The sequence below is a fragment of the Culicoides brevitarsis genome, chromosome 1, assembly GCF_036172545.1.
Source record: "Culicoides brevitarsis isolate CSIRO-B50_1 chromosome 1, AGI_CSIRO_Cbre_v1, whole genome shotgun sequence".
Taxonomy (NCBI): domain Eukaryota; kingdom Metazoa; phylum Arthropoda; class Insecta; order Diptera; family Ceratopogonidae; genus Culicoides; species Culicoides brevitarsis.
In genome coordinates, this window is record NC_087085.1 from 14,371,030 (window position 1) to 14,396,924 (window position 25,895).

A 25,895-nucleotide genomic window follows, 5' to 3' on the forward strand; every position below is an offset into this window, starting at 1 on the left:
TCTGCCATGGTGGTTAGTTTGGTTTAGTCTTTACTCGATTTTACGTTCTTTGTATCGTTTTTACGTGAGCTGACATCTCTCTTGAATTTGCGAAAATATAAAGTTCGTCACAAGTCAATTATGATTGAGGCAGCAGATGCGAGATGAGATCAAAGTTATGCCCGTAAAATTTGAGCTGATAAAATCAGGACAAAGTGTAATGGATGATTTTATTATTATTTTTATTTTTATATGAGCGTTATTATTGTTCACTGCCGTTCAGCATAAGCGGAGTAGATAAAAACACTTTTTTTTTAGAGGATTTCTTTCGAGTGCTTTGATGACGGATACTCTCTACCCTTCATGGGATGCCAGCTCCATAAAAAAATAATGATAACACTTATTTTAATTGCAGATGGAGATAAAAATGCTCGTTGTTCTTTAAAAAGCCTCTGGCTATTTTTTTCCGCAAAAAGCAGAAAAAATTGTAAAATTTTTAATGATATCTCGACAGAGCATCGACACATTATTATTATCGCGTAGCTATTTTTTCCTGATCAATTATTCAGGAAATTTGTGGTTTTTATTTACCGGAGACCAATAATTTATCAAAAAAACGACCGTAACATGATATAATAGACAGACACAAAACTGACATTAATTACGTAGGTAGCATCGTGGTCGACAATTAACTCTAGAAAATTAAACTTTGCCTTTCATGTCGTTTGCGCATTACCTTTCATGCGAAAAAAAAGAAAAGAAAATTTCTCTACGGGAAATTATATTCAACACACTCCGCACTCGTGCAACTGGTTAATTAAACTTTCATGGGAGACGTTTTGTATAGCAGGGGCTCTCGTACACAATTATTTAATTACATATTAATGTCATTTTTTTAAAAGTTTTCCATTATTATTATTGGTAATTGCAATATTCTCTCTCGTTTGCTCTCTTTTCAGTTACGTGCATGGAATTGGCTCGGAAACGAGAAACTCCCTTTTCCACTTACACAATGCCAAAGATTTAGTATTGGTGACAACGTGTCGTCATGGCAAAAGTTGGCGCGAACTACAAGATGCAAGATGTGACGAAGACAATCGTGAATATGACAAGTAAGTAAAAAAAAAATATTTTTTTTTAACATATAGCAGCGAAAAAATGTCGTAAAGTATAATTTGTTCTTAATCAAATATTGAAGTAAGACGATTCAAGGTAATAAAATGAGCAAGAAGAAGAAGCGGGAATTTTTCGATACGAGAAGCGTCATAAAATATGAATGTCTATATGAGTGGAATTGAATTTAAAAATTAAAGTCCAATATTTGTCTTGTGCTTCCTTGTGTACACTCTTTTTAAAACAACTCGTGCAATGATCAATTCGTTTGCGAAGCATCTCGGTAGATATTCACTACTTTAACTGTTTCAACGTCCGTTTTTAAGTTTCAAACACGTAATTGCCTTTATGACAACTTTTGAATGAAATTTCCTATGTTTACTCGATATTTCTCTCGAGGCATATCGCACGACGAAGAAAATTGAAGAAATTTCATTGGAATGAAAAATAATGCAAATTGTTGATTTTTCAAATTTATTTTTTTTTTGTTCCCCTTTGGTTGGAACGAAACTTGATGAAAATGCAACGGAACAATTTTAATGATATATTTACTCGTTTTTTGGGATTAAAAATTATTATCAAAATTTTACTAACGAGATGATGATAACGAACATCATTAAATGTGTATTTTATGCATCAAAAAATTCCTGCTTTAAAAATATGTTGAAATTTTATAGATTTCGTATTAAAAATACAGTAAAATCTCCCAAAAGGGGCACAAAAAAAAAATTTTAAATTTTTATCTTAATTAATTTGGTCCAATTTCATGAAAATATTAATTTTTTGAGAAAATTTTTAATTAATGACCATTCGATAAATTAGCTAAATATATCATATTTTACAAAAAAATTCAACAAAAAATTTAATTTTCTTTAAAGAATTAAAAAAAAATTTCTTTGAAAAATTTTTAAAAAAATTATTTTCTTTAAAAAATTTAAAAAAAAAATCTTTGAAAAATTAAAAAAAAATATTTTTTTTAAAAAATAAAAAAAAAATATTTTCTTTAAAAAACAAAAATTAAAAAAAAATATTTTCTTTAAAAAATTAAAAAAAAATTTCTTTGAAAAATAAAAAAAAAAAATATTTTTTTTTTAAATTTAAAAAAAAAATATTTTCTTTGAAAAATTAAAAAAAATTATTTTCTTTGAAAAATTTTCAAAATAATTATTTTCTATGAAATATTCAGGGAAAAATAAAAAAAAATTAATTCATTGAAACTTTGTAGTGTTCTGTAGTTCATTTTCTTTTTTATAGCATTTATTTAGGTAATTTGAAACCTTTTTTTATTGAGTGAAAATATTCAAAATAAACAAAAAACTTGAATTTTTTGTTGAAACTTCATTAAAAAAAAAAATTTGGGTGCCCAATTTGTCAAATTTGGGAAATTTTACTGTAATAGTTTCCTAACTAAAGAGTAAACGAACCACATTCTAATTCCAGCCTGGTGCATCAAATTTACTCTATACGTCTGCATTAATTCCCCACATTTATTCCTTTTATGAGATTTTGAGTAAAATCAACCATAAATGGGATTAATTTCTAGAGCTCTTTCTCACATCTAAATAATAAACTAGCACAAAAAGGAGAATAAAATAGCATGTTGCTGCCTTTTACTTTTACTGAATTATTTGATTTGGGCTTAGAAGATGCATCGCGTGCAATACGTCTATGCAATTAGATTTATTTAATCTCGTATTGAGAAAATTACAAGAAATTTCTTCTTCTTCTTCTGTTTTTCTTTGGTCTTTTATCTTCGTTCCTCCTACATGAGACTGGTAGTTTTTTGCATGAAAGACGCCCAACAAACAAGAATAAATTAAAAGATCTTTCGAGCACAGAAGACTTTTTGCTGAAAGTAAAATATTTTACTTTCCTGTTTGATTTTTGATTACTATTCAATTCTTTGTTTGTTCATTAAATCTTTCGAAGCAGGCTTCTCATCGATTTTTCCTTAGAAATGAAATTTTCTTGTGGCATCAGCAAAAATCAAAGTTAAGTTGTTGTTTGAAGTTGATTAGTGTCGATAATGAAATTTAATTTCCATCGTCGTTGTCGTTCTTTTTGATAAAATATATAATTCCATGTCACACAAAAAAGGCAAAGTAAAAATAAAGCCTTAAAAAGGTCTCAATCAAAGTCACGTCGCTACATAATAAATTAAAAGTACAGGCACGCAGTTGTAGTCACAAGGGGGTGTAGGCATGCCTGTTTGTCCTTTGTGCTCATTTCTATGCGTTTTATACATTTTATATACACTTTTTGATAACAACCGTTTGATAAGGCAGCCACACAAACGCGCACAAAAGCTCTTTTACTCTATTATTTTTATTATGATTATGAACATTTTATGTATGTATTCAGGAATTTTATCAAAATTTTCGCTACAAAATCAAAGCGTTTTTACCTTTTTTGACAACCAAAATAATGTAATTAAAATACGGTAGAATTTTTTTTTTGTTTTTGGGATCTCCTCTTCGCCTTTTTTGAATGTGACATTAAATTTTATGCTAAAATTCGTGTGACATGTAAAAAAAAAAGTTTTGTATTTAATCACCCATCTCCTTGGTTTTTTGCATGTACCCACGTACATACGAAAATTAACATCTATCAAGAGAAAATCCGGTCGTCCTTTAATAATATTTTTTTGCATTAAAGGTAAAAAGGAAAGAGAGACAGATTAGATGGAGATTAAAGAGTCAAAACCTTTGTATAGAACCCCTTTTTACTGCGAATTACAGGACGAGTTTGTCTGTCTTGATTGAGATTCATATCAGGTGTGCGCGTAAAAACGACGAAAAAAAGGGGAAAACTGAGATTTTTATTCGATTGAAGCTGTCGGTTGTTATGGCAATGAAATTTTCTTCAAATTATTGGCAAAAATTTATCGCGCGTTGATGGATGATTTTTTACTTAAAAGAGGAAAGAGGGAGAGAGATAAAAATTATTAGTCCATTAAAATCAGTCAGTTGTATCAGAATTTATTTCCTGCTATATAAAATTTCGACACTTAAAAACAAAATTTTAATGTTAATCATTAAAAAAGTTTTAAAATTGTGCCAGTAATTAATTTTTCGTCAAAAGTGTTCGTTCGTCATCGTTTACAAAAAAAAAAATATATCAAAAAGTTTAATCCTCTTTTAAATAATAAATAATAAGAAATCATTCATTTTTCGCAAAATACAATTTTCCATCATCGCAGGCGAAAGAAACAAAAGTGATAATAATTTGTTTATGGCCTACAGTCAAAATTCAATTTATTTTTGCCGAGAAACAAATTAAAATATTAAAGAGAATAAAAATAAAATAATAATAAATGATTGTTTGTTTTTCATCGCGTGTGTATATTTATTCATCGGAACGCGATGAGGATAACATTTCCCACTGTTTCATCGCTGTTGCCATTACTTTTGCGCTTAGACGAGAGAGAGAGATGTTAAACGCACGCCGCCGTTAGATTTCTGAAATAGACATGTACACATTAAAGCCTCAATCAACATAATTAATTGTTTTAATTATCGCTTTCATTCAAAAAAGCTCGTCTCTTTCTGCTGTTGTTCGTGTTTTTGCGCAAACTGATGATAACATGCAGCATGTTCTAAAAAGGATTCTCTCTCTCTCTCGGTATATTCAATGAATTTAATTTAATAAACATTCTTTGTGTGCGTCTGTTTGGATTTTATAAAATAATATATAAATTTCAGCACCATTTTCAGGTTCAGCTTTTCGAAAAGTCTCTGACAATCAGTCAACCTAACCTCTGTCTCTCGTTCTCGTGTTTGTTTTCAATGCCATAATGTACATTAAAGGGTGTTAGAGGATTAAAATCATTTAATTTGAGCAATTCATGCCAGTGCCATTCATTATGTTTGCGAAGAATAAGAGAGCTGTTGTTGTTGTTTGGCGTAACTTTGTGAAGGGAATTTGTATCAAAATTTGCAAATTTTACATTTACATGAAATGAGTACAAGAATAACAAGAATTATGGATAATAATATGTTTTTGAGATCTTTACTCGATTTGTTTCTTAAGATGAAAGAACAATTAAGATCATCAACGAGAATCGATTTTTTAGTTGTTTTTTAGATTTTTGGGTTGAACTTGTTTTTAATTTTTTGAAATTTTTAAATAACATTAAATGTATTTTGATAGAAATAAGTAAAGACTTTAATGAAAAAAAAAATTAAATAGAAATAATTTTTTAAATAATAAATTAGTAAATTCATCCTCAATTAAATTTATTTTTAATTTTTAATAAACAAATAATTTTTCACATTTTTTTTTATCATTTTTCGATTATTCATTATTTATTTTTTAGAAAATTTATCAAAATGTCATCAATTTTGATATTTAAGATAATAAAATATTCGAAAATAGGAAAAAATTTAACGATTTGTTCCTTCCTAATTTTTTTGAAATTTAAAAAAAAATAAAAAGAAAGGAAATTATTAATTTTCAGTATATTTTTACCAAACTTATAACAAAAAAAAATTAATTTGAATTTAAAAATTAATTAAAAATTTATTATCTAATTAAAATTTCAAAACATAATTTCAAGATTTTTTTTTAAACCAATTCAAAAGTTAATTTATATTTTTTTAGTTATGAAAATTTTCAGCTGTTGAAAGCTGTTTTCATTTCTGTTGAATTTTCAAAAACAATATTTCTTTCTTTGCACAAAAAGAAATAAATTCTGATAAAAAATTTAACATTTTTATACTATTCGATACTCAATTATCGACGTCATTGATTTCCAATATTCCTCTTTATTAAGTTTTTATTTTTTTAAATAAATAGATGCTTAAAAAAAGTTACTTTAGAACTTTTAAAAATATTTTTTTTTTGTAAAAATTGGATAAAATCAATAATTTTTAACAAGTTTGGGTGATTTAAGACTAAAACTGCCCGCTTTTATTTACTTCAGCTGCATCTTGAATGCAATTGATTATCTTGCAAGAGCGATTTATTCTAGAAAAATATTATTCTTCGTTGGGAAGAAATTAAATATTCATTGCAATTCCGAGATCCAAGAGTAGACATAAAACAAATAATCGTTACGTTTTATATTTTTCTTGCGATAAAGTTCCTCGACATGAATAATTCTCGCAATAATATTTTCTCTTTATGCGAAGCTGCATTTTACTACAAAAATATTATTGTTATTATTATTGTCGTATGATATCGAATGGAATGAATTTTCGAACGAATTCAAAATGAAATAATATTGCATCACGTTCTCCAGCTGGAAGCAAGATGTAACCAGATTGAATGCCTAAAGTATCAATAAACTACGACAAAAATCAATATCCAACTTCCTTTTACATACAAATTTTTTATTATTACTTTGCATCTTCGAAAGAAATTTATTCGTATTTCATTCATTTGATTTCTTGCGAAAAACGAGCAGAATGGATGACAGGAGAAAATTGGAAAAAGGAGTCGTCGCAAAAAAATAAAGTTTTACCGTCAAACCTTCTCGCAAGCAGAAGAAAAGGAAACGCAAAAGGAGACACCTAACTTTTCATTCATATTTTATTATTTAGTAATGCACTTCCTTCCATTTTTATTAGGTTATCTCGTGTTTGCAACTACTCGCAATTTACTTACATCCGTGTGCATCAGTCGAGCAATATAAATAACTTTTATAAGTTTTTCCTCTGTCCTTCGGCATGTCTGTATCAATATTGAATCAGATGTCTCTTTTATCGTGGCACATCACACAAAAGGAGCACCTCACGTTAATACAAAAGAGAAGAAAAGTAATTAGTGATGATGATGATCATCTTGCGCGCATGCACAGGACTTAAAATTTAATTATTTTTTTCCATTAATTTTTTTTATTAATTTTTTATCGTACAAAACATCAAAGCTAATGATCGTGAAAGCTTTTCTCTAAAATAGAAAATAAAAAATTACAAACTAGAAAAATTCTCAAGAGGAATCAAAGTTTTCGCACATGTGTCGTCTTAGCAGCATGCCTTGACACAGATATTGTGATAAATTACCAACATTATCATCCGTTACCACTGAAACGAATTAATATTAAATGACAAGAACGCCCATACCGTAAATTTTATTTATTTATTTAGTTAAATACTAATTAGGAGAATCGACGCGTTCATACCTTCGTTTGATTTTCGCAAAGTGTTCGAGTGGAAAGAAACAGATGACGCGCTTTGAAACGTGAGGAGGGGGTGAAAAAAAAACTATTGATATGTTTTAAAATAAATAAAGTGCTTTAGTTTTCATCAACAGCAGAGAAAATTTTGCATAAGCTTGTCAAAATTGATTAATGATAATTATACGTTAATTTTACTCTCTCTCTTTTGCTACCCCTGAAGCGAAAATATTCTATTCATCCTTCGTTATAAGTTTCACGGGTAAAAGATTATTAAATGAAATTTTGTACAAAAACATGCGTACCTTTAAACTATTTAATTTATTGCATTAAACATTATTAGGCTTTGTGAAAAATTCTTGTTTCGCTGAAAAAATAAAAAAAAATTAATTGATAAATAAAAGTTTTAAAAATTAAAATAACAATAATTTAAAAATAAATTGAATATTTTTTTTTGAATAATAAAATTAATTATTTTTTTAAATGTCGATTTTTGAGTACATACTAAAATATATAAATTTTAAAATTAAAATAAATTAATTATTTAAAAATAAAATAAATTTAAAAAATTAAAATTTAAATTAATTACCTAACATTTATATTTTTTTATTAAAATTAAAAATCGATGACTATGTTGATTTTAACAAAAAAAGAAAATAAAATAAAAAACCGAAAATCAAGCCAAAAATATACCAATTTATTTTTTTTTTATTATTTTTAATTTAATTAATTTTTTTTAATATCTTAAAATTCAATTTAATTTTTCAGAAAAAAAAAAAATAATTTTTAACGAATAAAATTATATTTTTTATGAAAATTTATAATTTTTTAAAAATAAAAATATTTTTATATTATTTATTTTTAAATTATAATATTAATATTTTTGTAATATTTTGCATTTTTTTTAATTTTTTTCTTATGAGTTAAAAAAAAAATAATTTTCACAAAGAAAAATTTCATAAAGTATCGAACACTTCAACGTTGCTGTGCGTATAATTTGTTTTATATGAACACGTGTGCAAATCTGAATAATAATTACAAGCCGTTTATTCTCATATTTATGAACATAATTCCGATTCATAAACGCAGATTAAGCATCTCTCGTCGTCTTCCTCCTCTTTCCTTCTCACAAACGACGAAAACGAGACACACACAATTAAATTTAAGTAAATATTGATTCAAGTATATTATTGTTAATTAGTCATGAATTTTGTGTGTGTGTGCGTTAATATTCGTTTTCAATCTTTGAAAAGTTTTGTATTTTGTTTGGAATTGGAATGCCTAACGATCCGATAATGTGTTCGGTGCACGTAGAGATTACGAGGCGCGAACTAGGGCACGAATAATTTTCTCTTTTGTTATAAAATTAGAAATAGCAAACATGTGTGAAAATAAAAAATGAAATGAAATCTAATAATTTACTGTGGATCGATGGGCCATAACAACGTGTAGTTATCACAAAATATATTTTATTACAAACAAACAAGCAACAAAAGTCAATGTCGGTCGACCATTTCATTGAACGACGAATGTTTTGTGTGTTCTTTCATCAGATGTCACTTGCTGGAACAAAAAACGGAAACCCATACGCAAAAAGCAAGTCATATAAACAAAAGTTACACGTAGATTGTATCAACGAATCAATAAACTCTGTGTTTGTGTAAATAATGCAACAAATCTATAACTTGTTACCCAGCCCCAGACTTTTGTTTCAATTTTCCAACAAACGTTTCCCTCTCTCTCTTTAACCCGTTTTTCCTCATTATAGCTGTTATTTTATTTATGAAGTTGCTAGACATGGAATGAAACACAACAACAGAAAAAAAACAAGGTATCGATATGGAACAAATTTCCCCATAAACAATATTTTTGCATGGAAAACTTTACTTTTTTCGCAAAATACTCTACAATAAATTTCGCTTTGTATTACACGACATGCCAAAATTATCATCAAAAAATACACTTTTGGTGCCAATTCAAAGCCGAATTGAAATCATCGCATGTCCAACTTTGGAACAGGTTGTGTCGCAAACATAATGGCAAAATGATTAAAATGAATGAATTTCCTTTCGATGACAATGAGCGATCTTTTGCGTGGTTAAAAATCATTTTTACTATCGCGGGACACGCAGAAAACCTCATCAAAATATCACGGAATAGATCGTCCGTATAATTTATTTCCTCTCTTGTGAAGGCAGGCGAGGCATGGCAGGAGCATGTCATAAAATGTGCATAATCGAGACATGCCAATGTTTTTGAAACATCACACATACCTATATGCATATAGTATAACATATTTTGTCGAAAACGATACATAAGCAACAAATTCTGTTGATTGAAAATTCAATATTTCAACATGCTACTCTTTTTCGCAGAGTTGCATAAAAGGCAACTACAATCATGACTGTGAGTCCTACGGATTGAAAAGGAGTGATTTTAATTCCTTAAGGGGTTATTTTGATCTCTTAATTTGGAGAAAGAGGTAAATTTAATTCATTAAGCTCTTGAAGGAGCAATTTTACATCCAATGGAGTTGATCATCTACAGCCCTAAAAAAATAAACCTTTCAGGAGGTTAATTTAACCTCTTAGAGATTATTCTAATCCCGTAAGAGGTTAAATTAATTCCTTAAGATGTTTTTTAACCCCTTGATAAGTTCATTCAATTCATTGAGAAATTATTTTAATCCCTTCTGATACTTTTTATCATCAGAAGGGATTAAATTAATTTCTCAAGGAGCTAATTTAACATCTTAAGGGGCTAAAACAACATCCTTAGACTTTTTGAGCTGTAGATGATCAACTCCAAAGGAGGTTAAATTGTTTATTCAAGGGCTTAAAGAATTACATTAACCTCTTTTAAAATAACATCTCAATTAGACTTTTTCAACCAGGACTATACAATAAATGATCAACTCCAAAGGACTTGTAACTGACTAATCATATCCATCAAGGGTTTATAGGAAATAATTAACTCTTTTCAAAATGAGAGACAAAATAAACCTTAATTGAGACATCCAGAAATATCCTCAGTGACTTTCCAGCGGTCTTATTGCAAATGAAGTTGTTCGGTGAACACTTCTTGAGGTCTAACCAAATCATTGAAAGCAACCTGAATAAGGTTATTGAGTTCTTTAACAGTCTCGATGATTTGATAGAAGAATCAGGAGCTGCCAAATCCTCGTTGTAAGCATAAAAGATCCATTTGGCGTCGAAGTGCAAGAAATGGAGTTAAATTAACCCTTTTTTAATCCGCAGGAGGTGTATGTGTGCAAAAATTGCACATGCTATGCCACCAAATTTAAAATCTCAATCAATTTGTAAACATATACATATTCGTTTTGCTGTTTGTTCTACCCCACGTTGTGTGCGAGTGTGGAACTTGATGATTGGATGTTGTTTGTGCTGTTGCTGCATTTAACGACAACATATTTTTGTCATCATCAGAGGTACAACAACAAAAAGTGGCAAGAAAAATACCTGTAATAAGTGGATATTCGACATAAAAACCACAAGCTGATCGACTTGGCCCAAATTCTCATGAAAATATGCTTAAGCAGACCTAAGACGACCCAAATCTAAGTAAAATACCTTTAATATTTTATTTATGTACGTTCAAAAGGACCATTTACACATGGCACAAAATCCGGATTCTTTCATTTCTGGCCATTCCTTCGTAATCGAGACTGACATTTTTTACCTTTTTGAATATTTATGAGAACGTGGTTGTGGGGTCATCATCCTATATGATATTTAGTTAACGAGAAAAAAAAACAAGAAAAATTCCGGGAACCTATTCCCATGAAAATTTTCTCTCTTTTTCGACAAGGTCACGCATTCGTAATAAATTCAAGGCAGTGATTATGTTTCGGCATGAACAAAAAAAAAATCAGCAGACTTCGCATCGAAATTGATGACAAAGGAAAATTCGACCGACAGACGAAAGTAAAAAAAAAAGATACATACTTACAGCAAAATATCGGATTAGTGACATGATTTTGTTTACGCTTCAATTTTCTGCTCGAACACGAAACGCAGAAAAAAAACACCTTTTCTAATATATTGCTTCGGACATTATTATTTTTTTTTTTGCTACCAGAGGTGGTTCTATAAAAAGACAATGATATAGCAGATTATCTCTTGCCCTTTGTAAGGCAGCAAAGAGCAAGATTGTAATAGAATAGATAAAAAAAAAGGAAAATTTATGACTCAAATGACTTATACGGTACAAACTTTTTATTTTTTCACGAAATAAAAAAAGGAAAACAGATGAAACATGACATCATCATTATTAATATAACAACAACTGACACGAAAAATTCTCCTCGTTTCTGTGCATCCTGAGGGAACGAGGCGAGAGTTCGTGAAATAATAAAAGAAAAAAATAGAAAAGAATGCCTTTCATCTCGTCGTCGTCATTCAGTGAGATTCCTGCAAATCAAGGTGAAATGATAAGGGTTATAAGAGCAAGAAGACGAAAAAAAATGCGATAAGAAAAGAAATGAAATGAAAAAAAATCTCATTTCCCAAGTGTTTGCGATTAAGTACACCATATAATTCAAAAGATTTTTATTATTTGTGTTTGTGTGTGCGACGACGTGTTTTCTGTGAAAATTAGGTGCTCAAATTAAATTTGAAGCTCAAATTCAACGTACCAACACGATGAAAAAATAAAATAAAATAAAAGGAAAAATCTGGCAAGCAATAAAAAAAATCTTAGAAATGAAGACGTCAAAAAGAGGGATTTTTAATTAAAATTAATGGTTGAATTGAATTTACTTTGATTTGCACTCCAAGTGCTGAATTCAAAGATATTTTGTCTTAAAGACATTCAAAGTTAAATGAAGTGATAATAAATTAAGCATTTTACGGTATTTTACAATGTCTATTCGGTGTGCGGTGGTAATGTCGTTAGAAGTTAAGTGCCTGAAGGAGCGGTAAAATGCGTGTGATAATGATTGTGATGAATCGTTACTTATTTCGGTTCATTTGAGAATTTTCCAAGGAGAATGTTCTTGTGGAAAAGTTTTATATGAGCGTATTTATTTTTGTTTTATTTAAAAAAAAATCAAAATTATTTCGATATTTTTAAAATAATTTGCTTTAAATTTATTTTATACAAAAAAAAATATTTGAGTTTATATAAAATATTTAAAATATTTTTAAATTTTATTATTTAAATTTTTTTAATTAAATTCATAATTAATTATTTAAATGTTAAATTATTTTTTTTTAAATTTTTTAAGATATTTTAATTTTTTATTTAAAAAATAGATACACATTAAATTTTTGAGCAAATTTTATTGATTTTTAAAAATTTAATTTTAAGTATTTATATACCCAAAATATAAATTTTAAATTTGGAAATTTTAAGACAAATTAAATTAAAGCAATGTAAATCAAAATAAATTGAAATACATAAATTTAAAATAAAAATAAATAAATTTTGATCCCAAGAAAAATAATTTTCTGTCTAAAAATGACTAAATAAAATTTTTTTTGACAGTTAAAATTTTTTTATAAATCTTTTGTGCGATTTTCCAAAAGGAATGAAAAAAAATTAAAAAATTTTTACGAAATATTTTCTGCTGAAATGCACTAAAAATTGTCTCTTACTGTTCATCTTATGATGATTATTGTTTTTATTATGTGTACATGAAATTGTTAGATCACACATTCCCTGCGAATAGATGAAATGTAATAAATCATCATCAAGCTAAAAAGCTATTCACATTCACAGGATATTCATAAACTTTTTGAGTGAGAGATGAGCGATATATGCTTTGGGGAAAATATTCTAAATGAGTTTATTCTTTACCTACCGACGACACACACACACGCATCGAGACATTAATTTTATCGCAACTATATGCCATTTGTCAGCCTCACACCGGGGGTTGTCTCTGTGCCTGAGATAAAGTCTCATTGACACTCACATTTGTTCTCCGAATGCATGATGAGTAAATGCAATTTTATACAGAGCATCCGTCGTCGTCGTCGTCGACGTCATCTGACATGCAAAAATTTTCCCTTGTTGCATCACATCACCTTCGAAACGCAACATGAAAAGGGCGGGAGACGCGCAACACATCGTGCACTAAAACATTTGCTTTGAAAAATTCAATTATGTGCCGACTAACTAAATTTCGTGTGACGGCTTTTGTTTCTCTCGTATCGAAGCAACGCGCAACGAGAGTAAAAAGTTTAATATTATCAAGTGTAAAAGCAGCAAATTAACGTATGTCATTTCCACTTTTCGCCATGAGCGAACTTTCGAACATCGTCATCGTAACTACCAACAACTCAGCGTTGACATGGATGGAAATTATCAGTCAATTTGTATTTTTTTTCGTGTTCTTTTGAGAAAAAAAGTAACCTAATTTTCTCTTTTGTGTCACTGCACTTCAGCGAAAAAAAAAATCCCGTGAATTGAATCAACGTTCTAATGTTTCATTCTTCGGGAAAAAAAGAAGAATAACAAAAAAAATCTATCTTGTGTCGTCCCAAGAGGTGATCCACAGCTAAAAATGTTCCATTTTAACTGTTTGTTGCTCGTGTGTGTGCTTTTGTAATCGCCTGACATTTATACACACACACGAAAAAAAGAGAAGAAGAGCTTTGTGTAGTTTTTCAATTTGTTGCAAAATTTGGTTCAAAAATGGTTTTTAACATATGCTGAGGGGATGTTTGTTCCTACAAACAAAATGAATGTTTACACAAAAAATAAAAAAAAAATAATTCAAATTCTCTTATCATTAAAAGCATTCAAATAGTTGTTTTTACATGAGGGACTTGGAACACGTTAGTGATGACGATGATGTTGATGATGAAGTCAAACACAATTTTTTTTTACCTTTGTTGAATGTGAAAAACTAAATTTTTGATTTTTAGTTTTGTTCGTGTTACCCTCGGGATATTCGTGGGATGAACGAATTTTGTGTTATTTTGATGGAGATGCCTTTTTCTTTAGAAGATCAGAGGAAATTTGTGTATCAGTCATTTTATTTAAGCGAGTTTTTTATCGTTAAACTTATTACGCGATTAAAAATAATTATTTGACTTTTTCGCATTCTTTCATTATAAATTTAAAAAAAAAATTTTTTTTTTACAAATAAATTTCTGTTATTTTAATTTTTTAAAGAAAATCGAAGAAAATATAATTAAAATATGCCAAATTTAATTTTTTAATTAATTTATTAATTTAATTTAATTAATTTAAATAAATTTTTATTGAGGAATTGTTATTTAAATATTTAAAAAATTAATTTGGTAAAAACCTTAAAAATATAAATTTTTAATTTTATTTATTAAAAAATTCCAAAAATGTAAATTTTTTTTTTTTTATTTTAATTTATTTTTTTAATTTTAATTTTAATTTAATTTAATTTCATTGATTTTATTAACTTAATTATTAATTTTATAACATTAATTATTTTTAATAAATTGTTTTTTACTTTAATTTAAAAAAAAAAAATTTATTAAAATTTTTCGGGTCATATAAAAAATGTAAAAAAAATATTTTTACGATTAGTTTAATTAATAAATTAAATTAATTTATTTTCTTTTAATTATTTATATATTTTATTTTTAAATTTTTATTTTTTTAAAATTAATATTTTTATTAAAATCATTAAAGGATTAGCAAAATTCAAAAATATATTATTCACTAAATTCTAATATCAATCGACTAAATGGCGCTAATTGACAGACATTTCTGCTTTCCATGTCATTACTCCATGCACCGATTCCATAGTCTTGGGGTCACAAAATCCTATTTAAATATTCATCTAATTCAATTACACTACAATTCTACGATATGAACAGACACAAATCCTATTAATTTCATTTATCATTTATTTTTCGTTCGGAAAATTTGTACGCTTACACCACACAAACCGTATGTTTTAGTTATTTGGTTCTCTTCCTCTCGTGTGTCTCTAGGCTTAATTTGTGTTTATTTTGTTGAATTTTCATGCAGGAACTAGTAGACTTTGACATGCATGTTATTATTGTGGACTATACTTGGAAACGGATTCACATGAGAATATCAATTTGATTAAAAAAGACGAAGAACTCGAATTTTCTATGAATGAGCAATAATTATCGTCTTTTGGAACAATTTTCCATTAAAGCATTTGAATGTCATTAATATCATGGCCAAATTACACAATTTGAATTTGTGATTGGTCCTGAAATTGACAAAATTGACAAACGGACAAAATTAATGGTAGCGCGGAAATTGTTATTTTACATTTCGCTGCGCTGTGCGATGGGATGGAAAATACAATTGTGTGGTTTTTCGTTCGTCTTTCATGATATTTTCAGTTTAAATTTAAATGAGAACCGAAATTTGAACGATTGATGATGTTCGCCAAAAAACCAATTAAAAGTGGATTTTAATGAGATTGAACGAAAATTTTCTCTTTGAGAGAATATGTGACTTTTATCGTCTCTAAAAGCCTTTCTGTCATTCAATAAACCAAAAATCGCTAGAAAATCTATGTGAAAGATTATCTTTTCTCTAAAAAAGAAGAAAGATATAAAGACAGAAAGAGCTACTAATACGTTAATGTAGACGAGCTTAAGGCCACAATCCGCATAAAAATAAGCAGCCCGTCAAGAATTTAATGTAGGACAATATTTTACGTTTCTTTCTTTAACTAAATCTACATAATTTGTTATTTTTATATTTTTTTCTCTTCTATATTTTATTGTTATTATTATTTTGTATCAAACAACAAATTTTTCATGGACTGATTTTATTGTTATTATTTAAGAAACCCATTTAAAATCGGGCCACTCTTCAACGAGATAAGATTCTTCATAAAATCTCATGAAAAAAAAGAGAAAAAAAATGTTGAGGGATTGTGAAAAGGATTGAAGATAATATAAAGTGACTTGTGTGTACAAAATTTATGTATTAAATTATGTCGTATTGTTCGACAGAAACTTCTTTCTCATCGCATTACAAGAAAAAGGAGAGCGATACTATCGAAAACAGATGCTTAATGGTCGTTTTCTCGTCTGTTTCTCCGGGTGCCTTTCGAATGACATACCGAGATGTACATTTTTCTGATGATGATGCTTCTTCTTCTTCTGCGTGTCGGTGGCGTCTTCGTCATCCCCCGCATAATTTGAATGGAAAACAAAATGTCAAAAAGTCAAGAAAGTGATATAATTCAATTATTTAACAACATTTTTTTGTTGTTGTGATGGAATCAGATTTTCGCTCGTGCAAAATATGCCGAAGAAGAGGGAAGAAAATGTTTTTATTATAAAGTTAAACCGGAATAATTTTTTATCATAACAGGATATGATTATACACAACGGAATAAATTTTCGCAAAAAAAAAAAACGAAAAATTATATTAAAAGTAACAATGATTGAATTTTCTGCCGAAATTTTCATCACAAAAGCGACACAAAAGGCTCAAAGTCAAGTCACCGCAACATGAATCCTTTGTTTAGATAAATAATATTAAAATATTTATTCAAATTTCACTCCTTTTACGGGAAAATTAATTTGTGAAGAGCCCAATATATGCCCATGCATGAGAAATGTGGTAAAATATCGAATATTGTTCAATTGCTTATCAAAAAATAGACAAGCAGAGCATGAATAAAATACCAAAAATACCACAACATGTTGATGTATCGTCGTCCATGTGAGAGGTTGTATGTGAAAGAAATAAAATAAAATATATAAAATTATTTATCAAATTCTTGTGAATAGCATGAACACATTTTCCAAATAAAATAAAAGATATACTTTGAAAATGAATTTTATAATAATAAATAAATAGGATTAGGTTTTATGCATGTTAGGCTCGTTTGTGTGTTCAATCAATATTCTGAATAAATTTTATAATTTCATGTGTTTCAATTATCCCAGTGGGACAAAATTTGCTTTTTTAATGCATTTATAAATTTTATTTAATTTTTTATAAGAAAAAAATTATTTTTTAATTTTTAAAAAATTTTTTTAAAGAAATTTCACCAACTTTTTATCATTTTCTGTTTTTTTTAGAAAAAAAAATTTAGAATTTAATTTTAATTTATAAAATTTAATTTTAGAAATTCTTACAAATTTTATTTAAAAAAAAAAAAAATTTGGCAATTCACTAATTTTTTTCTAAATTTAAAAAATTTATTGATTTTAAAATTAAATTAAAATTTAATTAATTAAATTTTAAAAATTAAATTAAATTAACTTTCTAAATTTAAAAATTTTTTTATAATTTTTATTTAATTTATTTATAGAATTTTTTTCAAGAGAAAATTTTTTTAATTTTAATGAGTTTTACGAAAGTCCAAAAAGTAAATGTTTCAATTTATTTTAGGTTTTGATGAAAAAAAAAAAATAAAATAAATAGTTTTTCATGTTATTTTTTTTTTCAATTCAAAAAGATTCAGAAAGTAAAAAAAAATTAATAATTAATTTAAATTCAATAAAATTTTTCCAATTTTTTTTAAGATAAAAAATTTTCTTAATTTATTTTTTTTTAAATATTTCGAAAAATAAAATTTTAAAACTAAAAAAATATTTTTAGTCCTTAAAAAAAGTCAATTTTTTCCTCCTGGAATGTGATATGGGCATGACATCCTATCTCTCATGGTCTACCGGCCTGCTTCTGATGGAAAATCAATATGGATAAAGAGCAGCAAATCAATTGAGAGAGAAATTTATGTTGTGTGGCTTCTGCGTTGTTGGCAAGTGCATTACTAATCAACTTATCCAACACCTCCTTCAAATCCACTTTGTTGTGTAAATATCGTTCTTTAATCATTTTGTATCCATGTCGCGTCGTAAGTGGTTTTGTTACTTAATTTCTCCCTTATTCGCTGCTTTCATTGAATAATTCACGAGTTGCTGTTTGTAGTTGCTCGCTAAAGTTGCATAATGACTGCACTTTTTTTTTCGTTAAAATTTTCTTGTTTAGGCGCGCACCGAGAGATAACAGACAGATAAAAGAGCGAAGGCAGTGTTTGTTTAGTCGGGTTTTTTTTCGAGCTATTATCATCGAAGTGCACTAATACAGGCATGAAAATGGGGAGGAAACTGTCTGAGGTACTTTAGTAGAGTGTCTCGAAGATTAGCGAAATTTTAAAAGAGTCGCGATTTTTTTCACCCTACGTTCTTTTGAAACGACGTCGAATATCCTCGGGCAAGGCAAGGAAACGAAGATGTTGATAAAAATTGCATTATAAATGGATTACAAATATTTGTTCACTTAAATGGAAAAAATGTGCTTTGAAACTTTTCTTCTATACTTCAGTCTTTCGGAGTGATAGTTCGACTAACACTCATGATGATTATGTTTTTTTTGTATTTTATCGATATATAAAAGGCAGAAGAATAGAGAAAAAAAATCATAGAAAAAAATATTTGTTCAAATTGAAGTTCCACGAAGTCTCTTCTCAATTATTGACACACGTCTCTCTAATGATATTACTTAACTCGTGTGAGCCAAAGAAGAAAAAGTCACACAAATGGGTTAAAAGTTTAAAAGCGGTTTAAAAATAATTTTATTTTTGTTCCAAGAAGGAAATACCATTTATTGAATTTTTGTCAACCCACAAAAGTTTTTTTCAGTGACGGACAACAATTCGATTTAAAAAAGCACTCAAGCAGTGTAAATTCGACCACGAAAGAAATTTAAAAAAAAAATAGTTGGAAATGTGTTACTCAATACATTAGTGGACGAAATACTTTGTCGTTTAATTTTTGTCTGTGTTGAAAAAGTTTCTTCATGACAGTCAGAAATTTACTAATGCATTTTTGGAAAATTACTTTTAATGTTTGTGGTTATGTTCAATTTCGACTTCAACTTTTACAAATAAACAACATTTTTTTTTTTAATTTTTTTTTCATCAAGTAACCAGGCTGACTCATTTTAATTTTTTTAATATTAAAAAAATTTGATTTAAACTAAATTTTATTAATTTTAATGAAAATAAAAAAAAAGTATACTTTATTAATTTTTATGAAAAGATGAAAATAAAAAAAAGTGTTAACATAAATTATATTGAAAAAATAAATTTATTAAAAGAATTAATTAAAAAATGATTAAAAATTTATTTAAACAAATTAATTAAAAAATTATTAAAAATTTATTAAAAAAATTAATTGAAAACTTATTAAAAAATTTATTAAAAAAATTAATTAAAATAATTAATTAAAAATTTATTTAAAAAATTATTAAAACTAAATTAAAATTTAAACATTTAATTAAAAATTAATTTTTATATTTTTTTGTGTCATTTCAGGTATGTACTCAACTATCAAAAATTAATCAACAACTCGTTGGAGCACGTCAAATAATTTTTGTTATTGATAAGTATCATCATGAATATCGAAAAAATGTTTTTCCAAGTATTTATTAAAAAAAAATATTTCACTTGAAACTCATATTTTCGGGACAACATTTTTTTTTTAATTGACATGGACGAGAAATTTAATTCAAATCGTCAAGAGGTTGCACTCGAAAAAAAAGTTGCAACGAAACGCGTTGATGTTGAACTAAAAGCTCGCTGGAAGCAAAAATGTGCCATATGATGTTCATATTTGCATCAATCCTGTTAAAAAAAAATTTTTTGTTGAAAAAAAAACATAACAAGTACTCCACATTTTTATTGGGGATGCGCAAAAACGTGAATATGAGATACATTTTACGACTTTTAACTCTTTTTCGTTTTTTTTTCTCGTACTGCTCCCACGATAGAGCTATAAAACTGACAAAAATCTGCATATAAAGCTCTTCTTTCCCAAACAACTCTCATAAAACTTAACTTTTTTTTTTATTACAACCACACTGTGCTTGCTTGTGTGTTTCGGAATAATTTTATTTTTTGTCGCCTTTAATTTGTTCGTAGATAAATAAATAGTTTTAGAGGAGGAAACAATTTTCGACACTCATTTAGGCCAAAAATTCTTCTTTTTTTTCTCGTCTCGTGTGTTTATGTGGGAGACAAGGCAGAGGAGAAACTTGTTCCATAAATAGTTGTGTGATATATTGATAAACTTTTCATATTAATATTCGCTTTATTTGCCTAACTTTAAAGCAAAATAAGCGAAACAAGCACGTGTGCTTCGTCAGTAATACAGTTTTAATGCCTCCAACGTGTTCCTTCTAAGAATTTTTTTTTCTCTTTTCGGAACTTTAATTATTACTGTAAACATGTGACGAACTGCTAATAAGAGTTTGATGCGAATTTTTTTTTCTGTGATACGCAACACAAAAAAAAAATATTGTATACCGACCACCATGACGATATTCATTTAAAAATATTCATGCACATGCCGTACAATCAGCGAGACAGGATACGGTTCTTTTTTTATTATTTTTTTTTTTTGCTACGTTTGAATGTATTCTAAAAAAAAAACGAAAGAATGGCGTTCTTTATTCATTTTCTATTTATTTTATTTTGTTTTGCGCGAGTGTTGGTCCAAATACTTGTAAATGAATGAATGGAAGAAGGGAGAAAGAATAACAGGAATAATGAATAATTGTGTAGAACATTTGTGTATGACACATAACATGGACGACACGCACGTACCTCCGTAGATACAACCGAGACAGACAGTTTTTCTGTATGGGGGAATCGTGAATGAATTTTATTTCATTGCATGCACAACAAAAATTGAAGTGTACGCCAGTCTTATTGTAACAATATTTGAGACAACAAGAATTTTTTTGGTGTTTTAAATGTTCCTTTTTGCTGGAAATAATTAAAGAAATTTAAATTAATGACAAAAATTGACATTCATGTGCGCGAAAAAATTATTTAAAAAACACACAAAGGAATAATTAGCACGTTTTCATTCAAAAATTAAACGAAAATTGGTTGTGAAAGGAAATTTTTATTAAAAAAAAATTAATAAAAAGGACAGCTTTTGTCAAAAAATAAATAAAAAGTGCTCAATATTAATTCTAAAGAAAGTAAAAGCCTGAAAAATGATCATCTGCGCAGTCAAATGCTCATAACTGAATGGTAGCTGCGTGATAGCTGATAACAAAAGTGGCGCTAAATGAGATTGCCCATGTCGCTTTGCAACCGGGAAAGAACATTCAATGCAAAAAAACAACAAAAAATTGTGAAATTAAGAGGGGTGAATATTCCAAACGGACAGCTGTGTACATTTTGAATTGACAAATGAACGCGTATAACAGAACGTATAACAAGAAGTTGTTCTGTCACACATAGAATTTTGTCGAACACGAGTAAAGCGTGTTATACAAAAACATAAGAACACAGTGAATTTTAGTGTCTGAGTTTTTATTAATTTTTTAAATTAATTTTTGCGTGGATTTATTTGCATTTTTGTGTGTAACGTGGTCCCTGGCTGCGCTTTTCGTTGTGCATCACTTGAGTTTCTTTCACAATGGACACGATAATTTCCCAAAAGCCGAAAATAAAATCTCGCTTCATCAAGTACACAGAGGTACGACGCGTCAATACAGAAACGACACAACATCTGCACCAGCAGCAGCAGCAGAACAAAGGAGCTGCCGTACGAAATATCAAAATCGCTCGTACTCCATTGAATAATGAGGAAGCCCGGTTCCCCGTGTATGGAGTCGCCCAAATGGGACCCAAAACGCGCGACGAATTCGACCTCAGTGAGATTACGGTGCAATTCGAGGACGAAGTGCAAACATTGTACGTTGGCCCGGTCGAAATAAAGGAGAATTCGTTGCAACAACAAGCGAATGCGACAACGACGCAACGCACGGAAAGCGTTATTATCTCGCCAAAAGTGCAAATTAAGCAGGAAATCGATCAAAACATTCCACAAAGTGTCACGGTCATTCAGAAAAGCCCGCAAATGCCGGTTGCGCCAGCGAAAAATCGCGTAAGTTTCGCCGATACACAAGCGAAATGTGTCCCTCTCGCAATGGCAGCCAGTACCGCTGCTTCTGTCTCTATCGCACCTACACAAGCAAAGCAGATTTTGACAGACAGAAATTCCGTACAACACAAGTCGTCGTCGGCAGCACAACAAAAATTAGATTGTGTGAGTAACGTTACTACCAATACAAGTGCCGTTAAACGGAACGTCGTCGTAAATAATCCATTGAAAAATAATGTCGGAGTGCGTAGTGAATCGAAACAAAAATCCAGCTTGACTCACATCAAAATCGCTTTAAAATCGAAAAAACCTGAAATCGCGAGTGACATGAAAAAAGAAAAATCCGCGGAAAAAAATAAAAAAAGTGCGAAAGAAAAGCCAAAACGCGAAATTCGTCAAACAAACATCAATCAACACTTTGTCAAAATCGAAAAAGGTGGAGCTGCCTTGTTGCTCCAAGATGACAAAGACTACAAAACCCCCTCGCCAGCAACCAGTGACAGTGGCATCGAGAATAACATCGAAGAGCACGACAGTAACTCGACGCCACACAACTCAACCGTCAACGAAACTGCCGTTCCTCGAAATATTCCCGAGTTTTTCCGCTCCCTAAGTCTCTGTCCGACGCCCTTGCATCCCGCATTGTCTGCCAAACACAAAGCATCACAACACGAAGTCCTCGAAACGATCATCGTTGATCCCATTATCGCTGCGGAAAAGCCAAAAGCGAGTCCCAAGCCGCAAGTTATCGTCGAAACGATCGTCGTTGATCCCGAAACGCCCAAAAAAGCAAAACCCGTGAAGGAAAAGCCCGTTGATACGACACAAAAAAAGAAACGGGGACGTCCTCCGAAGAAAGATAAGGAAGTTGTGACTCCAAAACAGGCGATTCCGGCTGAAAAACCTGTTGAAACGCCAGTTCAGGACACAAGTATCACGGAAGATACGCCCGTTGTGACAGATTTCGAGGAATCTATCGTCGTTGAAGCTACAAGTGCTACCGAGAACATTCTTATTATCGAGTCGCCAGCGGCAGAACCTGAAAAAGAAAGCACTCCCGAGGTTGAGGAAGCACAAACATCAACACAAGCTGCTACTGGTACTGCTGAGACAACTACAGAGGGCGATGTTTTGTTTGAAATTGTCTTGAAAGATGACAATTTGAACACAACAGGGTCGAATTTCAAGCCTGTCGAGTATTTATGTCCGAAATGCCCGAAAAAGACAGCTTTTAAGAACGAGGGATGGTACAAGAAGCACTTGGTCAACTTCCATAACGTAGATTTGACGAATATTGGCAAGTTTTTGCAACAAGAAATGGAGAAGGAAGCTCCTGTTGTGCAAGAACCAGTTGCAAAATCCACGCCAGAGCCCGAGAAAAAGTTAAATCTGTTGGAAAAGATCAAAAAGGAGCACATTGAGAAGAAACGTCGTTTATCGGTGTCAACTACAACCACCGAAGATAGTGATGGAAAGCCCCGCAAGAAGAATAAGGTAAGATTTTTAATCGTTTTTCGTGATTCAAACGTGAAATTCATTCAATTTGAATTTTTTCCAATGAAAGGTTGAACGAATTTTCACGGAAGATCGTCAAATTAAGCTTGAATTGCCCGCATTTGCTGTTGATGACAACAACACTGATGGTCCAGCTGCGCTCCATAATCCCTTCCTCATCGAATATTTGGCAAAAGAGAATCAACAAGAGCCCGGTAAGTTTGACGAGTTGCTCGAACTCTCAAAATCCATTCAGGAAAACAAATCCAAGCAAGAGGATAGTAACGTTATTGAATTCCACGAGAGCCAAATCGTGACGTTGGTCGAAAATGGCGAACAAAAGTACGGATGTGCGATTTGCGGTACGACATTCCCCAAACGGTACAGCGTTGGACCGCACATTATGCGCGTGCATGTCAAGAAAAAGGACAAAATCTGTCCGTACTGCCAACGAGGCTTCACAGCAACCGGAGATTTGACGCGTCATATTCGCACGCATACCGGAGCTCGTCCCTTCAAGTGCTCCCATGAAGGATGTGACTTTGCATTCATCTCGAGCGGTGATTTGCACAAGCATTTACGTCGTCACGGCACAAATCCAACGGAAATTCCCAAGCCGAATGTTTGCACGGTGTGTCAAAAGGCATTTGAGCGTCCCTTTGACTTGAAACGTCACATGATTCGTCACAAAATGGAACAAGATCCCGAATTTGATGGATCCTTCAAGTGTGAAATTTGCGAAAAACGCTTCGCTCGCAAAGATCAATACCGAAATCACACATATCGGCATCTGGGTTACAAGCCGTACAAGTGTAACGTGTGCAACAAGTCCTTCAGCGATGCCAGCAACTACAACAAACACGTAAAAATCCACGTAACTGATGGCAGCCCACTCTACTGTGACAATTGCGGCAAGGAATTCAAGAATAAGGTCGCAATTTCCAAGCACGTTCTTACCTGCTTCAAAAAACACGGATTGTCACAAACTTTGTAAATCTCACGATTTTTAATTACCTCACGCATTGAAATTTTTTCTTTCCACATAAATATTTTTTTTGTATTAAATTAATTTTTTTTCGTAATTCCAATTGCATTTAAGTTTAAATGTATGAAAAAATTGAACAAATGTAAACGATAAGTGATACAAAAAAAAAAAAAAAAAAAAAATGTATTTTTCTACAAAAAAAAAAAAAAAAAAAGAATCGATTTTCGCAAAAAAAAAGTGATCAAAAAAGGCCGTAAATTTAAAAATGAAAATAAAATAGACTTTCAACTCGATAAATCAAATATCTCTAAATGCAACAGTTAGACTTACATCAGCATCTCATGCTGATTTTTAGCTTATAAGATATTAAATACGTTAGTTTTTAAAAATATATTTTATCAAGACGTCGTCACGCATCTTCGTCAAATATGCCTCGTACTCACATTCTCAAAAAATAAAAAAATGTTGAAGTGAAATTTTTAATTTAAAAAAAAACGGAAGAAAATCTCACAGATAAAAATTCTTCCATAAAACAAACAAACTTGAGCTTGCCAATAATTATCACTTTTATTCTAATTATTTTTTTTTACCTCAAATAACTTTTTTACCTCAGTCACTTCGACAAAACACGAAGATCGTAGACGACGCGCGCAAGTATACTATATTTCTACTCTAATTGTATTCAATATTATTCGCATTTATTTAATTTAAATTCAAAGTAAGTTTTTTGTTTTAGTGTTACTCGACAAGCAGATACTTAAAAAAAATAAAAAAGGAAAAAAAAGCAAGAAGAAAAAAAATTCACACGAAAGCAATACAAGACTTACATATATTTTTATAAGACACGATGCATTTTAAATGATCAGTGATTAGGATTAAGGAAGAAAAAAAAAGTATTTTTATACCTTCTATGATAAAAGACATTACTTATAAAAAATAAAAAAATTAATGATAATTATTATATTATACTTTAGCATTAATTTTTAAGATTTTTTTTTCAAATGTGTGCAAATTTGTGCTTTTTTTCAATTTCATTTTAATATTTATCAACTTATATCATATGAGCACTTCTTAAATTTTGGCCAAATTATACAACATAATAGTTTTTAAGAATGAATTTTTCTTTTTTTTTTTACAAATAAAAGGATTTTTCGTAAAAAAAATGTTGCGTTTTAATTTTTTTTAAAAGAAATTTTGAACTTCAAACAATTTACATAAAATAATATTTTTGGAAAATGGGTAATAATTTTTTTTAAATTTTTTCAAAATTTTTAATAAATTTTAAAGTAATTTAATTTAATTAATTATAAAGTTTTGATTTATTTTTTTTAAATATTTAATAAATTTTATTCAAATATTT

The 25,895-nt window shown here is 29.4% G+C and overlaps 2 protein-coding genes across 2 annotated transcripts in view; both read left to right on the forward strand.

The window, feature by feature from the left end:
- The window catches only part of LOC134831022 (exostosin-1), a 102,355-nt gene that overhangs the window by 31,096 nt on the left and 45,364 nt on the right, over positions 1-25,895 (forward strand). Inside the window, exon 2 of the mRNA XM_063844659.1 lies at positions 939-1,091. Within this exon, the coding sequence (XP_063700729.1) occupies positions 939-1,091 (153 nt within the window). The remainder of the gene's footprint in view (positions 1-938; positions 1,092-25,895) is intronic.
- On the forward strand, positions 21,452-25,375 carry LOC134833307 (zinc finger protein 629-like). Its single transcript, XM_063847589.1, has 2 exons — positions 21,452-23,550; positions 23,621-25,375. The coding sequence occupies exons 1-2, from the start codon at positions 21,589-21,591 to the stop codon at positions 24,542-24,544; spliced, it is 2,886 nt and encodes a 961-aa protein (XP_063703659.1). The 5' UTR covers positions 21,452-21,588; the 3' UTR covers positions 24,545-25,375.